The 14900-nt window shown below is 36.7% G+C and overlaps 3 protein-coding genes across 3 annotated transcripts in view; 2 read left to right on the top strand and 1 right to left on the bottom strand.

Moving 5' to 3' along the window:
• smtnl (smoothelin, like) overlaps positions 1 to 1197 on the top strand; it is a 31074-nt gene extending 29877 nt beyond the window's left edge. Inside the window, exon 10 of the mRNA XM_022215135.2 lies at positions 451 to 1197. Coding sequence (XP_022070827.2) covers positions 451 to 577 — 127 coding nt within the window. The 3' untranslated portion in view covers positions 578 to 1197. The remainder of the gene's footprint in view (positions 1 to 450) is intronic.
• Positions 1198 to 3458: 2261 nt separating this feature from the next.
• LOC110965932 (homeobox protein SEBOX-like) lies at positions 3459 to 7548 on the top strand. The gene is made up of 3 exons (XM_051958101.1): positions 3459 to 3573; positions 5077 to 5237; positions 6595 to 7548. The coding sequence occupies exons 1-3, from the start codon at positions 3459 to 3461 to the stop codon at positions 7297 to 7299; spliced, it is 981 nt and encodes a 326-aa protein (XP_051814061.1). The 3' UTR covers positions 7300 to 7548.
• Positions 7549 to 11384: 3836 nt separating this feature from the next.
• On the bottom strand, positions 11385 to 14581 carry tmem199 (transmembrane protein 199). The gene is made up of 6 exons (XM_022215141.2): positions 14207 to 14581; positions 13882 to 13955; positions 12816 to 12905; positions 12522 to 12564; positions 12322 to 12434; positions 11385 to 12076 (listed from the first exon to the last, which is right to left on the bottom strand). The coding sequence occupies exons 1-6, from the start codon at positions 14385 to 14387 to the stop codon at positions 11981 to 11983; spliced, it is 597 nt and encodes a 198-aa protein (XP_022070833.1). The 5' UTR covers positions 14388 to 14581; the 3' UTR covers positions 11385 to 11980.
• Positions 14582 to 14900: the final 319 nt, after the last annotated feature.

A 14900-nucleotide genomic window follows, 5' to 3' on the forward strand; every position in this document is an offset into this window, starting at 1 on the left:
ATAAAATTTAAATGCATATATAAATGCATAATGCACGTATATGTTTGCATTAAAAAATAAAATAAAACTCAAAAAATAATACTAATAATATAATAATAAAAATTCAAATATAGAAGAAAATTTGAAAAAAAAAAAAGATGATGTATGTATAGAAGCCTAAATATAAAAAAGAACAAAAAATAAATAAAATATATAGAAGAAAATCAGGAAATTATATATATATATATATATATATATATATATATATATATATATATATATATATATATATATGTATGTCTCAAATTTGCTCTTTTTAAATTTTTTTTTAATATATTTCTCTCTCCCTCCTCGGCTTTCTCAACAATAAAATCCTCACTTTTGAAAATGCCAAATCCTGTTTGGTTTGCGTCGTAGTCGTGTTTATAAATCCCTTCTTTCTACCTTGTGTTTCTCTGTCTTTGTCTCCAGAGTGAAGGCAGGCTGTGACCGGCTGATCGAGGTGGACGACATGATGATCATGGGCCGTAAACCAGACCCCATGTGTGTCTTCACCTACGTCCAGTCCCTCTACAACCACCTGCGCAAGTTTGAGTGAAGCTCGGATGCCTCCATCAGAGCTCAACAGACTCTGTACTTTTGTCAAACTCTTCTTTGCTGTCAGACAGACACCTCACTTGGAGCTGATGGAGACCCAGGCCTGGCATGAGAGCCTTTTGGAAAGACTAGGTCGCCCCCTAGTGGTGGATTAGCGGACATTCCTCCACATGCTGCAGCTAAGCTCCTGCCCAGACAGCTTAGATCACAGTGGTTTATGATTACTGTGTGTGAACAGTAATGAAGAGGATGAATTTACACACAGCTGTACAGGCTGCTCTGAAAAGTACTGTTTTGTTTTTTTTTAGTTTGTGTATGAGTGTGTGTATGTAGATGTATTGGAAACGAGTTGCTGTGTTGCATAAATGTTTATTATCACCACACGTTTGAAAGTGAGTGTTCGTGCTAGCCTTGAGTTTTGCACCGATTCAGAGGAGGTTGTCTCATCAGTGTCGCTGAAAACTGTCTGTGATGCAGCATGGCACTGTGCTATAGAGAATAAAATGATCGTGTGATGAGGTGCTGAGTGATAACTCCATCCACGCGTGCTGTGTGACATTGTGTTGTTGAGATGATTTTGAGAAATGAAAATTCGACCCAATAAATTGTATCATACGCCTATTTGTGGATGTTGTGTTCCTACTGACTGAATGAAAAGGGGAAACCAAATGAAACATCAACAAATACTGCAGAGGTTTGTCTTTTAAGGAAAAAAGTTAATTACTGTAATTTCCAGTCTCCTTTAATCTCTGTCCTTTTCGTGGATTTTTCTGATTACAAGATAACATCAGATTAACTATGACACAAGTTATGGTCAAAATGGGACATAAAACAATATTACTGTACATCAGACAGCTACATGGAAAAGCATTTTGTAATAGTTTGAGTTACTGTTGAGCTTCATCATTTGTTCCAGTTCAGAGTGATTTGCAGCTCATCCCATTGTTTTTATTCCAATCTGCTTATAATTTTATTCCTAAAAGGCAAAATGTGGGCTGTAGATATAATTGAAAGCAGATAGATAGATAGGTAGATAGATAGATAATTACTCTGCCAAGGTACATGGCAGAGTAATGTGACGATCGGCGTGTCTGTCTGTCTGTCGGATTTGGATGAAATTTATAGTGAAGGTCAGAAATGACACAAGGACCACCTGATTAGATTTTGACAGTGATGCAGCTTATAGTCTGGATCCACAAATTCGTTAAAGATTTCTGTATCATTGTGAGATAGCTGCACTGTGTTACTGTAACCATGACAACAAGTGAACACTACATTATATGATTGTGATCCTACTACAAATTGACCACTGCGTACTTATCAGGACTTATTCATTGGAAATGTTAGGAGGAACAATTGATTAAATTGTGGGGGTGTTTCTGAGTCCCATCAATTCCAGCCACCCGCTACATATTTAGGTCACGTGATTTGGTATCAATACATAACGTACACATGATAAGCTGTGATCAGCACAGAAATTATTTTGTTTAAAGGTACGTTTATTTAAGTTTATTTTTGTTTATTTAAGTGCCCACATTCTATGTTGCCATGATTTGTGATCATCAATAGCTAACAAACAAATGCTGGATTTCCAAAAAAAGTAAAAAAAAAAAAAAAAGTGCTGCATCTCTGACAATGCCAGAAATGCAGCAATACAGTAGAGGATTGGACGGCCTATTGTGCAGAGAACTGCACTCTCTGAATGTTTTCCTTGTTTTGTCTGCACCAGTAAAGGTCAACTACACAAACCAGTTATTATTATTATTATTATTATTATTATTATTATTATTATTGTTAGGTGTGCCTTGCAGCTAATCAAGTTATAACATGCTGGATGATTTTCTATCGAACATTTAAGAATTTCTATCTGTTTGAATAGGAATCATTGACATCAGTGAGTGATGTGGACTCATTACACAGCATCCTCTGCACATGGACTCCACTAAACTATCATAACTGATTTAGTGGCTGTAAGTTGATGATGAGTCCAGCTGCCGTGCAGATGGAACATCTGCACCTAGACTCCTCACATCTCATCAGTCCATCTCTCTTCTGATCTGAGGACAGGCTTTAAACAAAGAGGCTGATGTGACTCACACAGAAGAAGATGATCAAACTATGCACATGTGATATCATGCAGAGGGTGGAAACACAAACCTGTCACTCTGCATGTCATCCTGGTGGACATACACTCATGCCTCCTGAACTTTTCACTTTTCCCAGATGTAGCCTGTGATTATAGGCTGCTTATGTGGTCTCAGTATTACATTTTTTTATTTAACCAAAGGAGAAATCCTGTCACATACAGTAGCTCATGTTTAATGTGGGTATCTTGAACATGGAATAAATATCATTAAATGCCATAATCTCATAGCAGTGACTTGTTTTGCAGGAATAGGGATCATTAAGATTTCAGTGGATTAAATAGCTCAATGACCTACTATGAAAAAAATACAGAAAAATTTCATGTCCAGTCAGTAAAATATATAAATATGTCTGAGAGACAGGCTTGTCCAAAACGTAGCGTCATGGGGACATTTGGAACAGCAAATGTAGGTCCCTGGGGCTTTAATATTTATCTAAAAAGCTTATTTCCACATTTTTAAGAACTGTAATACCCACAAAATTTGCTCAAAGCGATTGTGCTATTATCAATCTAGCAAACTCTTCAAATGCAGTCGGAGCAGTCGAGGAAAACATAATGCAGCATGAAAACAAATCACTCAGTCACAGGGGATTAAAGAGGTGCATAACACCTGGATGTCATGGGTGCTGGGTGTCCCGTCTGATCTGCCCGGACTATAAGAAGCTTCTGACTCCTCCTCGGCTGTCAGCATCAGTGGAGGCCCAGCAGCAGATGAGTGGTCTCTGTTTGTGCAGTTATGGCTCTGTTCATGGACTCGGACTTCTCTTTACTCAAGCAGAACCAGCAGAAGGACCTGGTGGACCTGAAGGCGCTGTTTGGAGAACAGGAGCACTGCAAAGGTCAGCGAAAAGGTTTTTGTTTTTTAATTCAAAAAGAAAATTAATTTCATCTTTACGTATTGAGATAGCTTTTACTGTTTGCCAATCAGGTCAACTCTAGATACCTGACCAAAGTTTATTCATTTAATACCACAGTACAGCTTATTTTATTTGAGCTTTTTCTCAGTATAACAATTTCAAAGTAAAATACCCGAAAATTACAGCAGAAATCCAGCACATTTTCCAATACAGTTATTTGATGTCAAGATAATATATGATATGAAAATCTGACATTAACTCATTTTGCTTGAAAATGATAGCTGTGTAAAAAAAAAAAAAAAAAATCATAAAAAAATTACGGTTGCACAGTAGATAGTTGATTTAATTTTACAGGCTTAGAAAATGACAAATTATTAGCATGCAGTCACAGATGGGTGAGTTTCTGCCTGAAATAATTAATCAAAAATGAACAAATAAATAAATGCATAATAAAAATCCCTCTCAGAGCTTCATCCCATTTATTTTCTCCACTCATTTTACTATATTTTATTCACAATTTCTTGTGGATTACTTCTGAACTGCTCGTGATCTTCATTTAATATTATGGTAAAACTAATTTTATGAGTTTTTTTTCTGATAACAGTAAGTAAAATATTCAAAAATTGCAATAGAAATCCAGTGTTTATGATGAAAGCAAAATCAACACAGTTTAAACTGAAGTGAGCACATTCTCCAGTACAAATGTTTGTTGTAAAAATAATATAGGACATGAAAATCGAAAATTAATTGATTAATTTGTTTGCTTGAAAATGACAACTGTGTTACAAAAAATTAAATAAACAGCTTAGAAAATGACAAATTAGTGGCATAACAGACAGTCACAGATGGGTGAGCTTCTGCCTAAAATAATTCAATCTAAATAAATAAAAAAATACATTTTAAAATCCTTCCCATGCTTCGTCCCATTCATTTTCTCTACTCATTTTAATATATTTTATTCATAATTATCTGTGAATTACTTCTCAATTGCTCCTCATCTTCATTTAATATTACAGTACAACGTATTTTCTGAGCTTTTTCTCATAACAGTAAATAAAACATTCAAGAACTGCAATAGCAATCCAATGGATGAGTATATTATTATGATAAAAAATAAATAAATCAACACAGTTTAAACTGAAGTGAGCACATTTTCCAGTACAGATGTTTGTTGTAAAAATAATATATGACATGAAAATCTAAAATTAATTAATTTGTTGATAACTGGATAAAAAATTATTAAATAATTATTAAATAAACAGCTTAGAAAATGACAAATTGGTGGCATAGCATACAGTCACAGATGGGTGAGTTACTGCCTTAAATAATTCAATCTAAATAAATAAAAAAATACATTTTAAAATCCTTCATCCCATTTATTTTCTCCACTCGTTTTACTATATTTTATTCGTAATCACTTGTGAATTACTCCTGCTCCTCTATGATCTTCAGACGGCTGCAGTGGGAGCACCGTGTCTTCCCCGGAGCCGGACCGAGCCGGCGGCCTGGTGGAGGGTCAGAGGAAGAGGAAGAGGACCATCTTCAGCCGGGCCCAGCTGTCGGAGCTGGAGCAGGCCTTCGCCGTGACCCCCTACCCGGACATCACCCTCAGGGAGAGGCTGGCTGCTCACACCCACCTGCCCGAGAGCAAGATCCAGGTGAGGCGGCTGAACACCCCGCAGAGGTCCTGAGGTTCTGGGAGTTCTTTAAAGCTCCTGTAGTTCATTCATTTTATATAACAGTATAATAAATGACCAGTGTGTGAAATGAGTCACTGGAAGCTGAATCCTCAGAGGACCATCACTGATCAGCAGCGTTTCAGAGTCTTTGTTTTGGAATCCCGGCTTTGTTTTGGTTCCCTCTAATTTAATCAGCGCTGTTTTGGCCCCCAGAAGGCAGATGTTTATTTCCAGTAGATTTATAACAATATTTATATCTATTTGGGGAGATTAAAATGACAAAATTCAATTTGATACCACAAAGACTGATCTGACCCAAATTTAAACACATGTAAAATCTTGAAACATTGAGGACTTAACCCAGCCCAGAAACATTTAGATTTTCATCCAATAACTGCAGCATTTTCAGCTTATTTTGGAGTGAAATTCATTTACAACATCATTTGCAACATTACTTTCTCAATAGCATGTACAATGTAGGTTTCATTATAGTGTCCAATATTATTTATCTATTTATTTACCTTTATTTAACCAGAAAGTCCCACTGAGATTAAAGATCTCTTTTACAAGGTAGACCTGGCCAAGGTAGCAGTCATGCAAAATATTTAAAAGTTATATAAAATAGATATGGAATATACATACTACATTATCCTGTGAAATATGTACTGTTGTAATATAAATAATAATAAACTTACTATACTACTGTAGCCTGTTACTTTTTTTCTGTTTTACTTTAGCCTACTTATTTTCTTTCTTTTACCGGTTTACAGTGCTAATAATTATTGCTAATTTATTACGAACTGTATTTATTCTTATGTACTTTTTTTTTTTTTTAGCAATATCTGACATTAAGACTTCCTCCATGGATGCTAAGCTTTTGTCTTATCTGTGCTCGACTAAGAGGTTATAATCAGGCTACCATTTACAGCATTAAGTAAAATAAAGAAAATAAATGCAATTAGATCTGTCATTTAGCTTGATGATAATTAATAGAATTGATATATTGTCATTATTCTAAGCAGCAGGAGTGAACACCTAAGTAAAAACATAAGCTTTGATGTTGATGACTAGTTACAGGTCAGATTACATGCCGTCAGTGCTTTGTTCAATTTTGAAAATTAAACTATTGTGCAAGGCTATTGTGATTATAAAATGATATGTTCTGGGGCTTTAAAGTGTGATCAGAATATAACATGGATCAATCAGGGACATTTTTTAAGATCTGAATTCTTTCCAGGTGTAATCATGAAACATTTGGAAGCCCAAGCCTAATGACCCCATGGTATTAATTATATCACATACGACCAGACATTACAAATCTTGCCATTTTCTGCAGGTTTGGTTCCAAAACAGAAGAGCTAGAAGCATCAAGACAGGCAGACCCCCCAAGTCCACCAAGCCTGTGCTGGGAGGTAGAGGTTTTGTGGAGCCCTCTCCTGGTCCTGTGGCCTCCACATACCCGGGCCCACCCTCTCTGGCAGACATTTTCAGGCCAGAGCAGAACCACTCTTGTGAGGATGTACCTCAGATTTACTCTGACTGGATCCAGATCTACAGCAACCCTGTATCACCACCATCCTCCTCCTCAACCCTCCACCAGCAGCAGCCCGTTCGCAGCTGCTCCAAATCCTCAGAGTCTCGTCTCTGGGAGGAGGAGCAGCACCGGCAGCAGCACCTGGGACCAACGCTCACCGGTTTCCTTCCCGGTTCATTTTCTCAGCCCATCAGCAGGCAGCCTCACCACCCTGCCTCCACCCGCTCCTACCAGGCCTTCAGGAACTTCAAGCCCCAGAGTCTGGCTCCATCTGGGGCTCATCAGGGCATGTATGGAGGCAGCACTGGAGGTGGAGGTCACGCCTCAGTAGACCAGGTGGTCCCTTCCCACCCTCAGCCGGTGTACTGGGAGGTGACTCAAGGTCAGGGACACCACCACCACCATCATCATCATCATCACCCTCAGATGGGACCACAGACCTCCATGGGCTACATCTCAGACCTGATCTACAACGCTGCAATTGTTACAAATTTTCTAGAATTCTGATCCCTCTGGATGAAGATCACAGACTGTATTAATAATGGATATTGTTGCAATCGAGGTCCTTGTTTCTGTCAGGCCCCTTTGTATTTCACTTTACAGCATTTTCTGTGTTCTATGTGTTTACTGTATGACTGAAGCCGGTAGTCTAATATACTGTAGTCTAATAGCGATACTGTAGCAGAACAGAGTTGTTGTGATGTTGTTCCTTGTCCTACTTTTTTATGTTTTATGTTTTCAACAATGTGTTGTAAATTTTAGGGAATAAATTGAGTTTTTTCATCTCAGCTTAAACTCAACCATTATTGAAACAACACATTATTGTTTTATATAGAATTAGTCATTCCTTTCAGCAAGAATAGTTCATTTCTGAGCCATTTTATGAAGAAGAGCAGCAAGTAAGAAAAAACATGGATGAATTTCATGAAGCAACAAAAACACAGCATTTAAACTCTTAGACTTTTAGCTGTCATAACTTTTCTAGTAATTGTACATATTAAAAAGGTCAAGTAGGCCACTCTAGCCTAATAATTACATTTATTTCTGACTTGTAAAGATTTTATTCATTACTTTCAGCTAGCGTAACTTTTCTTATCGTGTATAATGTCAGCTATTTATTGTTATCATTTTGGCTACTTTTGTTACTGTTAGCTAACCCAATTTTTAATAATCCTTTATCAATTATTTAGCTATTAAACCATCATAAATTTTTACTAGTCTTCATTTTTGCTATTTTCCATCACTGTTAGCTAACATACCTTTTCTAACCATTTCGTAGTTTTAGTTAATTACTGTCATCAAATACAATACTTTTTGCTAACTATTTAAAGCATTTTCTGATACTGTTAGTTAAGATTTATCCATTATTTAGCTATTAAACCTTTATCAGTTTTTATTAGGCTACTTTAACTATTTTCCATTATTGTTAGCTAACAAAACTTTTCTAACCATTTTGTAGTTTTAGCTAATTACCGTCATCAAATACAGTACTTCTTGCTAACTATTTAAACATTCATCCGTCACTGCTAGCTAACATACGCGCTCTAATGATTTATCCATTAGTTTCAGCTATTTAAACACCATCAGTTAGCCTACTCAACAATTTAAACAATATTGATTATATTTGCTCATTTTTAGCCATATAGCCACTAGCTAAAGTTAGCTTCTCAACATTTATCTAAATAACGCATTGCTATCCATTTCACTTCTGTTTATTTATTAGTCCTACTTTAAGTTAACTTAGGTGTATGTACAGAGTTGAATCACCTGAGTAGAAGAATAGAGCAGGCAAAAATGCCAAATGTACCTCAAAATTATAGTGAAGTAGGCTACAGTTCTTATGTAAATGTATTTTGCTACAAACCACCACAGAAATCATCTTAGCTTCACATCCACATGGCACATTGTTGCCCAACAAAGTGGCTTTTACTTAAACAATCTCCCTTCGGTTATTTTATTTTAAAAAGGGAGAGTTTAGATTAACAAATACTCAAGCAAATTAACCATTTATCAGTGAATAAATGATGATATGTAACTGAACTAACTCGTCTCCACCATGGAGACACTGTTGGACATGACATGGTTTCTCCTCACAGATGCCAGCTCCTGTTTTCCTGCTCTAAGCTGGCATGTTTAATGCTGCGACCCCGTGAGTATTATCTGCCAAAACATTCTGATTAAAATGATTCCTTGCTGTACGATACCACGACAGGAATAATTATTTTCTAAGTCAAAATATTTTTTTCATATCTCTCTGTACTGTAAGTATCATAGGGTTTAGATGGACAGAGGGACGGAAAAAAAGAGAAAAATAAGAAATAAATTAAAGCCAGAGCTCAGGGTCTATCAGCTTACAGGCTCTGTAATTCGTCCTGGATTTAAGTTTAGAAATATTACATGAGAGGTATAATAACAGAGACAGATATGACAGACAGGAGTGCCCACTGTTGGTCCAGTGCTGGACAGAGATCTCTGCATATCATAATCATCTTTAATACCAAATAATCTTCAATAAACCTTTAATCCGGGTGTCAAATCTCAGATCTTAGGAAGATACTTTTTTTGTATTCCAGATGTGGTTACATCTTTTAATCCTTCCAGTGATATGACAGTACTTGACAAGAGAAACAGGATAGTTTACAAAAATATGAATCCATATCTGGAGAAGGGATCAGTGAAAAGGGATCTTCTGTGTCATGCTGGGATAGTTTGAACTACAATACATGGTGTTATTGTTCAGAGCATGAAAGTCTTATATCACCGCTCTGTACTGTACAATAATCATTTGTTTGGTTTGTGTTGGACAGATACAGTAAGCACAGATCAGAAGATAATTAAAATCACATCTGTCAGATCGGTAAACAGAATTACTGACTGGGGCCACAGCGGGTGATTTATTTAGAAGAGTCAAAACAAGGGCAACGACAGAACAAAAATAAAACCTGTGGCCAAAAGAACTTAACTCAAGGTCCATGTAGTAGCTTTCTGAGAGTTCTCAATTATGTCATGGCCTTCATCGTTGGGAAAGGTTTGCTGAGCTGAGAAAGCAAATTACACTTCCCAAGGTCAAGAATGAACTCCTACACTTGATTTTAGTCCATTATTATTAAGTTTGAAGTCATTTACAGTTATTTAAAGAACAACAATGGTTATATTCTGTACTTCGTTTATTGTAGACAAATCCTATGAAAAGACCAGAATGAACAATCAGGCCTGAAACCAAATATCCAAACCTTGAATTTTCTTGTTACACTCTTCCTTCGCACTCAGTTGTTGTCCAACTACTAAAGGTTTGGGGTCATCCAGACAATTCCACGTTTTCCATGAAAACTCACTCTTTTATTCATGTGCTAACATAACTGCACACTTCTATAATTACACATCACGATTTGCTTCACAACAAAACTTTAATATACAGTATGCCACACTGTGTGAGAAGGATCAAAATAGAGTCTTGGTTTCTGTTGTGACAGATTGTATTATATACTGTACATTTGCGCCACAGTGTGTAATTAATATGTGATTCTAAATTTGTGCCAGTCTGAAGATTGTTTTGTTGCCAAAATTTGCTTATTTGTGAGTATGTCTCATAGTTAAATTAGCCTTTTCTCTCTCCCAACTCGTGACATACTGTGCTCTGTTTGGGACCCCTTAGCGTAACATTTGAAGACACTGGATGTCCTTTAGTGTCATTTGGCCACCTGCAGGTTAGTTCAACAAGCCTGTAAAAATCTGTGAAGGTCAGAAATAGATGCCATGAGTCCATAACCAAATGTTCTCTGCTGGTGTCATCCCCAATAGTTTAATGTTACATTTGATAATGAGATACACACAAAAAAGACAAAAATTAAGAGAAGGCTGAATACTTTATCACAGGCCTGTATGTGTATAGTCATAAATATTGTACAGCTTTTTGTTTATTTTAAATTACTGAGTCATTTTAGTCAACAAAAAAAAGCACTCAGATAGAGCAGTACTCCACAAAAGCTGCTCAGTCTTTGCATCATTTCTGATGGATAAGTCCTGATTAGTCCAAAGTGGTCAATTTGTAGTAGGATCACAATCATGTGATCATCAGCAGGCAGCTGATGTAGTGTTCACTTGTTGTCATGGTTACAGTGACGCTATCTCGCAATGACACAGAAATCATTAACAAATCCGTGCAGGACGCCTGCTAGGTTTTCAGAAAAAAAGGAAAATGTCTGCAAGTTAAACAGCAGATATTATCATAACTTTTGACCAATGTTGTGAACACACACACAAATGTACGCTGACCACATAATTCCGCCGCATTTCTTGGTGGAGTAATGAAACCTGACAGTGTATCTGTTTTTCCATCTTTACAGGTTTACCCGTTTAGGAATTACCAGTATACTGGGGGCTGAGTGGCATGAACAGGGCTGGGAAGTCAGAAAATATATAAACTGTTGGTTTTAGTATTTATGTTCACTCTGTTGGCAAAAATATATGGAATAGCGACTCCAGGCTATTTTAAAATAAAATTATGTTATATGCCTCAACTTACATAATAACATAATAATTTACAACAGCATGAAGTGAGGTAAAAGATATACAAAAAACACATTCTCACATTGATCTTATCATGTTTTAGTGTCAGCTTATTAAATAATGCAGAGAAAGAAAATACTCTATGAGGAAGACAATGCTAATTGGAGTGATTACCTTTAGTTAGTTCTGATGATTTTATTAAGCAATCATCTTCATTAAATATGATCACACTTTAGGACAGATTGGAAGAAATCATAACATTAATTTTACAGTGCAGTGACAACGAGAGAGAGACAAAAACTAGGTTCAAAAAAGACATGAAAAACACAATCAGTGTACATAAATAAGAAAGATCATTCAAAGAGAAGGGCAGGTGGAATGTCACACATCAAACATTTGATCATTTGGAACCAATCTGATTTTTTTCCAGACGTTCCAGCTTCCATTTAGCACTACTACTGTCTCAGTTTATAAATTTTCAGGATCTCAAACATAACTGGGTAATTCCACCATTTTTTTCTGACAGATAAAAAACAAAAAGTTGCCAAAGTCTTCACACCAAAGTAGATCTGAATCACAAAACTTGGTGTGTTTGCCAAAGTTCTTCTTTAAGGGCTGCTGCAGTCTGCTGGTTTTGCTTCCAAAGGTTCCTGCTGCTCTAATTTCTTGATCATAACCGCTAAGGCTCTCCTAGTTCTCCCTCCATGGTCCGGACCAGGACGTACAGCTCAGCAAGCCCGACTACAGACGCAGCGATCACAGCTGATATCACCCGCTGGAAACATCAAAAACCAAAAAAAAAGAAAAGTAAGTTCATGTAATCTTTAGCAGAACAAACACTATAAAAAGAAGTCTTTAACAATAATGCATCTAGCACAAAAACATCTCAAAACCAGCACAAGAACAAGTGAATTTGTGTTAAAAAAAACCTCACTTAATATAAAGGATTTGACAAAGGGAATACTATAATGTGCCATATAAAGGACAGCTATGTTTACGTGACGTTGAATGTTCCCTTACCGCTGCTATTTCAGTGAACAAATACTGACTCCCCATGTATGAACAGGCAAAAGTAGCAACTACAGTAACCACGAAGTTGAAGATGGTCACCAGCACTGCTTTGACTGACCGCACTGTGAGAAGAGAGAAAAAACAAGTTCAGGATCCACAGTTCAGCCTCTGTAATTAGATGATCAGTGGTCCGTGTGTAGCTCACTAACCTTGACCTCCAAAATCTGCTAGGATTCCATTTCTGTTGATTTCCTAAAAATAAACAAAGGCCGTCTTTACAAGTGCACAAAATCCATCTTATTGCTAAAATCCATTCCAGAAATCAGCACTGTGAAGCTAAAAGCACCGTATTTTTTCTGCCTTTGTGAAGATGCTGAAGGTTTTGTATTAAGTCCCCCACCATGACTAAAAATTAGACAACATAAGATCGAAGAGTCACATGTGTGTCAGAATCTTGATCTTTATGTCATTAAGATGTTTTAAATGTTAACACGAGAACCCACCTGAGTGTTGACGTTCCGTGTGATCCTGTTGTATTCCTCGTTGGCTAGTTTGGCTTTGATCTTCTCAAGACGTGCGACCAGCTCAGGGTTCTGAAGAGAGAAGTCAAGGTTTAGTTTTCTTTATCAGAAAATGATTTTACATACAGCTCTTCCCAACCTCATTTGAAATGCGAGAACTGCACTCAAATAATATAAGGACAAATGGAAGAAGTTGAGCTCTATCATCACATTTTATCTCCTCAAAGCTGATGTAGACGGTCTATTCTACATGTTGTTAATTCAGAACATATAACATACCACTGTTGCTCCATCAGTCTGTTAAAGAGGCAGCATTCTGTCATTCAAATATAGGTCACTTTTACATTATTGTTCCACAGAGTGATGGAAAGAGACACAGTACATACCCTATATTTGTCATTCACACCAGACTGGACAAAATTTTGAAGTGATATATAATGCAGAATAACAGATTTAATAAACAAAATCCTAAATCTAAATAAACTAACACCAGCCTAACAAATGTCCCCCAGCAAACTACCAGTCTAGTTTATTTATAATTTTCCAAATACTGAAAATTCTACCCCTACTTTACCAACAGTAAAATCTAAATATCCTGACGGCTGAGATGATCTGTGGATGACTGCTATGTTAAAAAAATAAATAAATAAAAAAATCTAAGCATAGCGGCAACAACTAATCTTTTTGAGGTGAAGTACACAGTTGCTGTTACATCCTGACTCATCTTCTCCATATATTACAGATTATTCAGAATTATAAATAATTGATGAAGTTGCAACTGTTCCAGAAGCAACAAACTAAACTGCAGCTCCTGTTAACACTTTGTCAAAACCTGGATTCTGTTCATTATTGGTGAGTCTTCAATAAGCGCTCTATACAAGTTTAATTGTTTTTGGACATTTCTGTTTGTTATAGATCTGAAAATGTAGAGCAAAGCGAATTAAAAAAGTGTTTTGTGAGTCTGGCTGCAAACTGAGTCTTTTGATATCTGTGATGCTGGAGTAAGTAATAGCAGTACAATGTCATGTATTATGTGTATGTCACTTACTCTGGGAGGCTTCACGACCTCAGGCAGGTACAGTGAGCTGTCCTCCAACAACTCATGCAGGTAGAAAGGATGTCCTGCAGAAACACAGCCACAAGAAAGTGTTAATAATGTATATCTCCACTGTGCTCTGTCAGAGGTGGAGAAAGATAATCCATACTTGACTCTTCTAGCGTGAGTTATATTATTGTTATATTATAATTATAATTGTTGCTTTTGTTATTATACATTAATCTGCTCCCAAAACTTGTTCCACCTGACTCATTCAGAAAACACATTATCATTACTGTTTGCACTGTACGGTATTTATATGAAATGTGGTAAATACCTTCGTCCTGTAGGTATTTCTTCAGTTTTCTCGCTGTGCTGAAAGGCAGTTTTAGTTCCCTTTTATCCAGAAGCTCCTGCAGTTCCTCTCTCAGGGTCTTGGGCAGAGATGAGTCCGTGTTTTCCAGCAGCTCTGTCACCTTATTCCTGAATTTATCTCCGACCACAAACGCAGACGCCATGATGTTAACACGGCACACACTAAATAGAATGATTTTATGCGATGCAGCTCTGTAATGACACTTTTCTGATGAGCCTGTTCCCAAGGAAGAACACTGAAGTTTAACATTGATCTGCTTTATCAACAGTTAAGCGCCACAAAACACGTAAACCCAGTAGGCGGCCATGTTGTTTGCCTTGTGACGCAATGACGTAATCGCTCATGTGACCACCGGAATGAAACTTTATTTTAAAATGTGCTTTTTAAATAATACAAAAATCTAATTTATTATTGTGGAAAAACCTCAAACCTTTTCGCCATAAGTTAAAATAAAGTTTTCTTCCATATTCAACTTAACTGTCGCTCGCTGCATTACACGTGAGCCCTTTTGGTGCCTTCCAGTCTTCTTTTAAACTCAAAAAATAAATACATATTTGGCTTTTCTCAGGCTTTGACGTCTTTGTCATATATTTAGAACCGCCATAAGACCGCTAACTCGATATACAAATTACATTTACATTACATTAATCAAAGT

This window comes from Acanthochromis polyacanthus, chromosome 13 (genome assembly GCF_021347895.1).
Source record: "Acanthochromis polyacanthus isolate Apoly-LR-REF ecotype Palm Island chromosome 13, KAUST_Apoly_ChrSc, whole genome shotgun sequence".
Lineage (NCBI taxonomy): Eukaryota > Metazoa > Chordata > Actinopteri > Pomacentridae > Acanthochromis > Acanthochromis polyacanthus.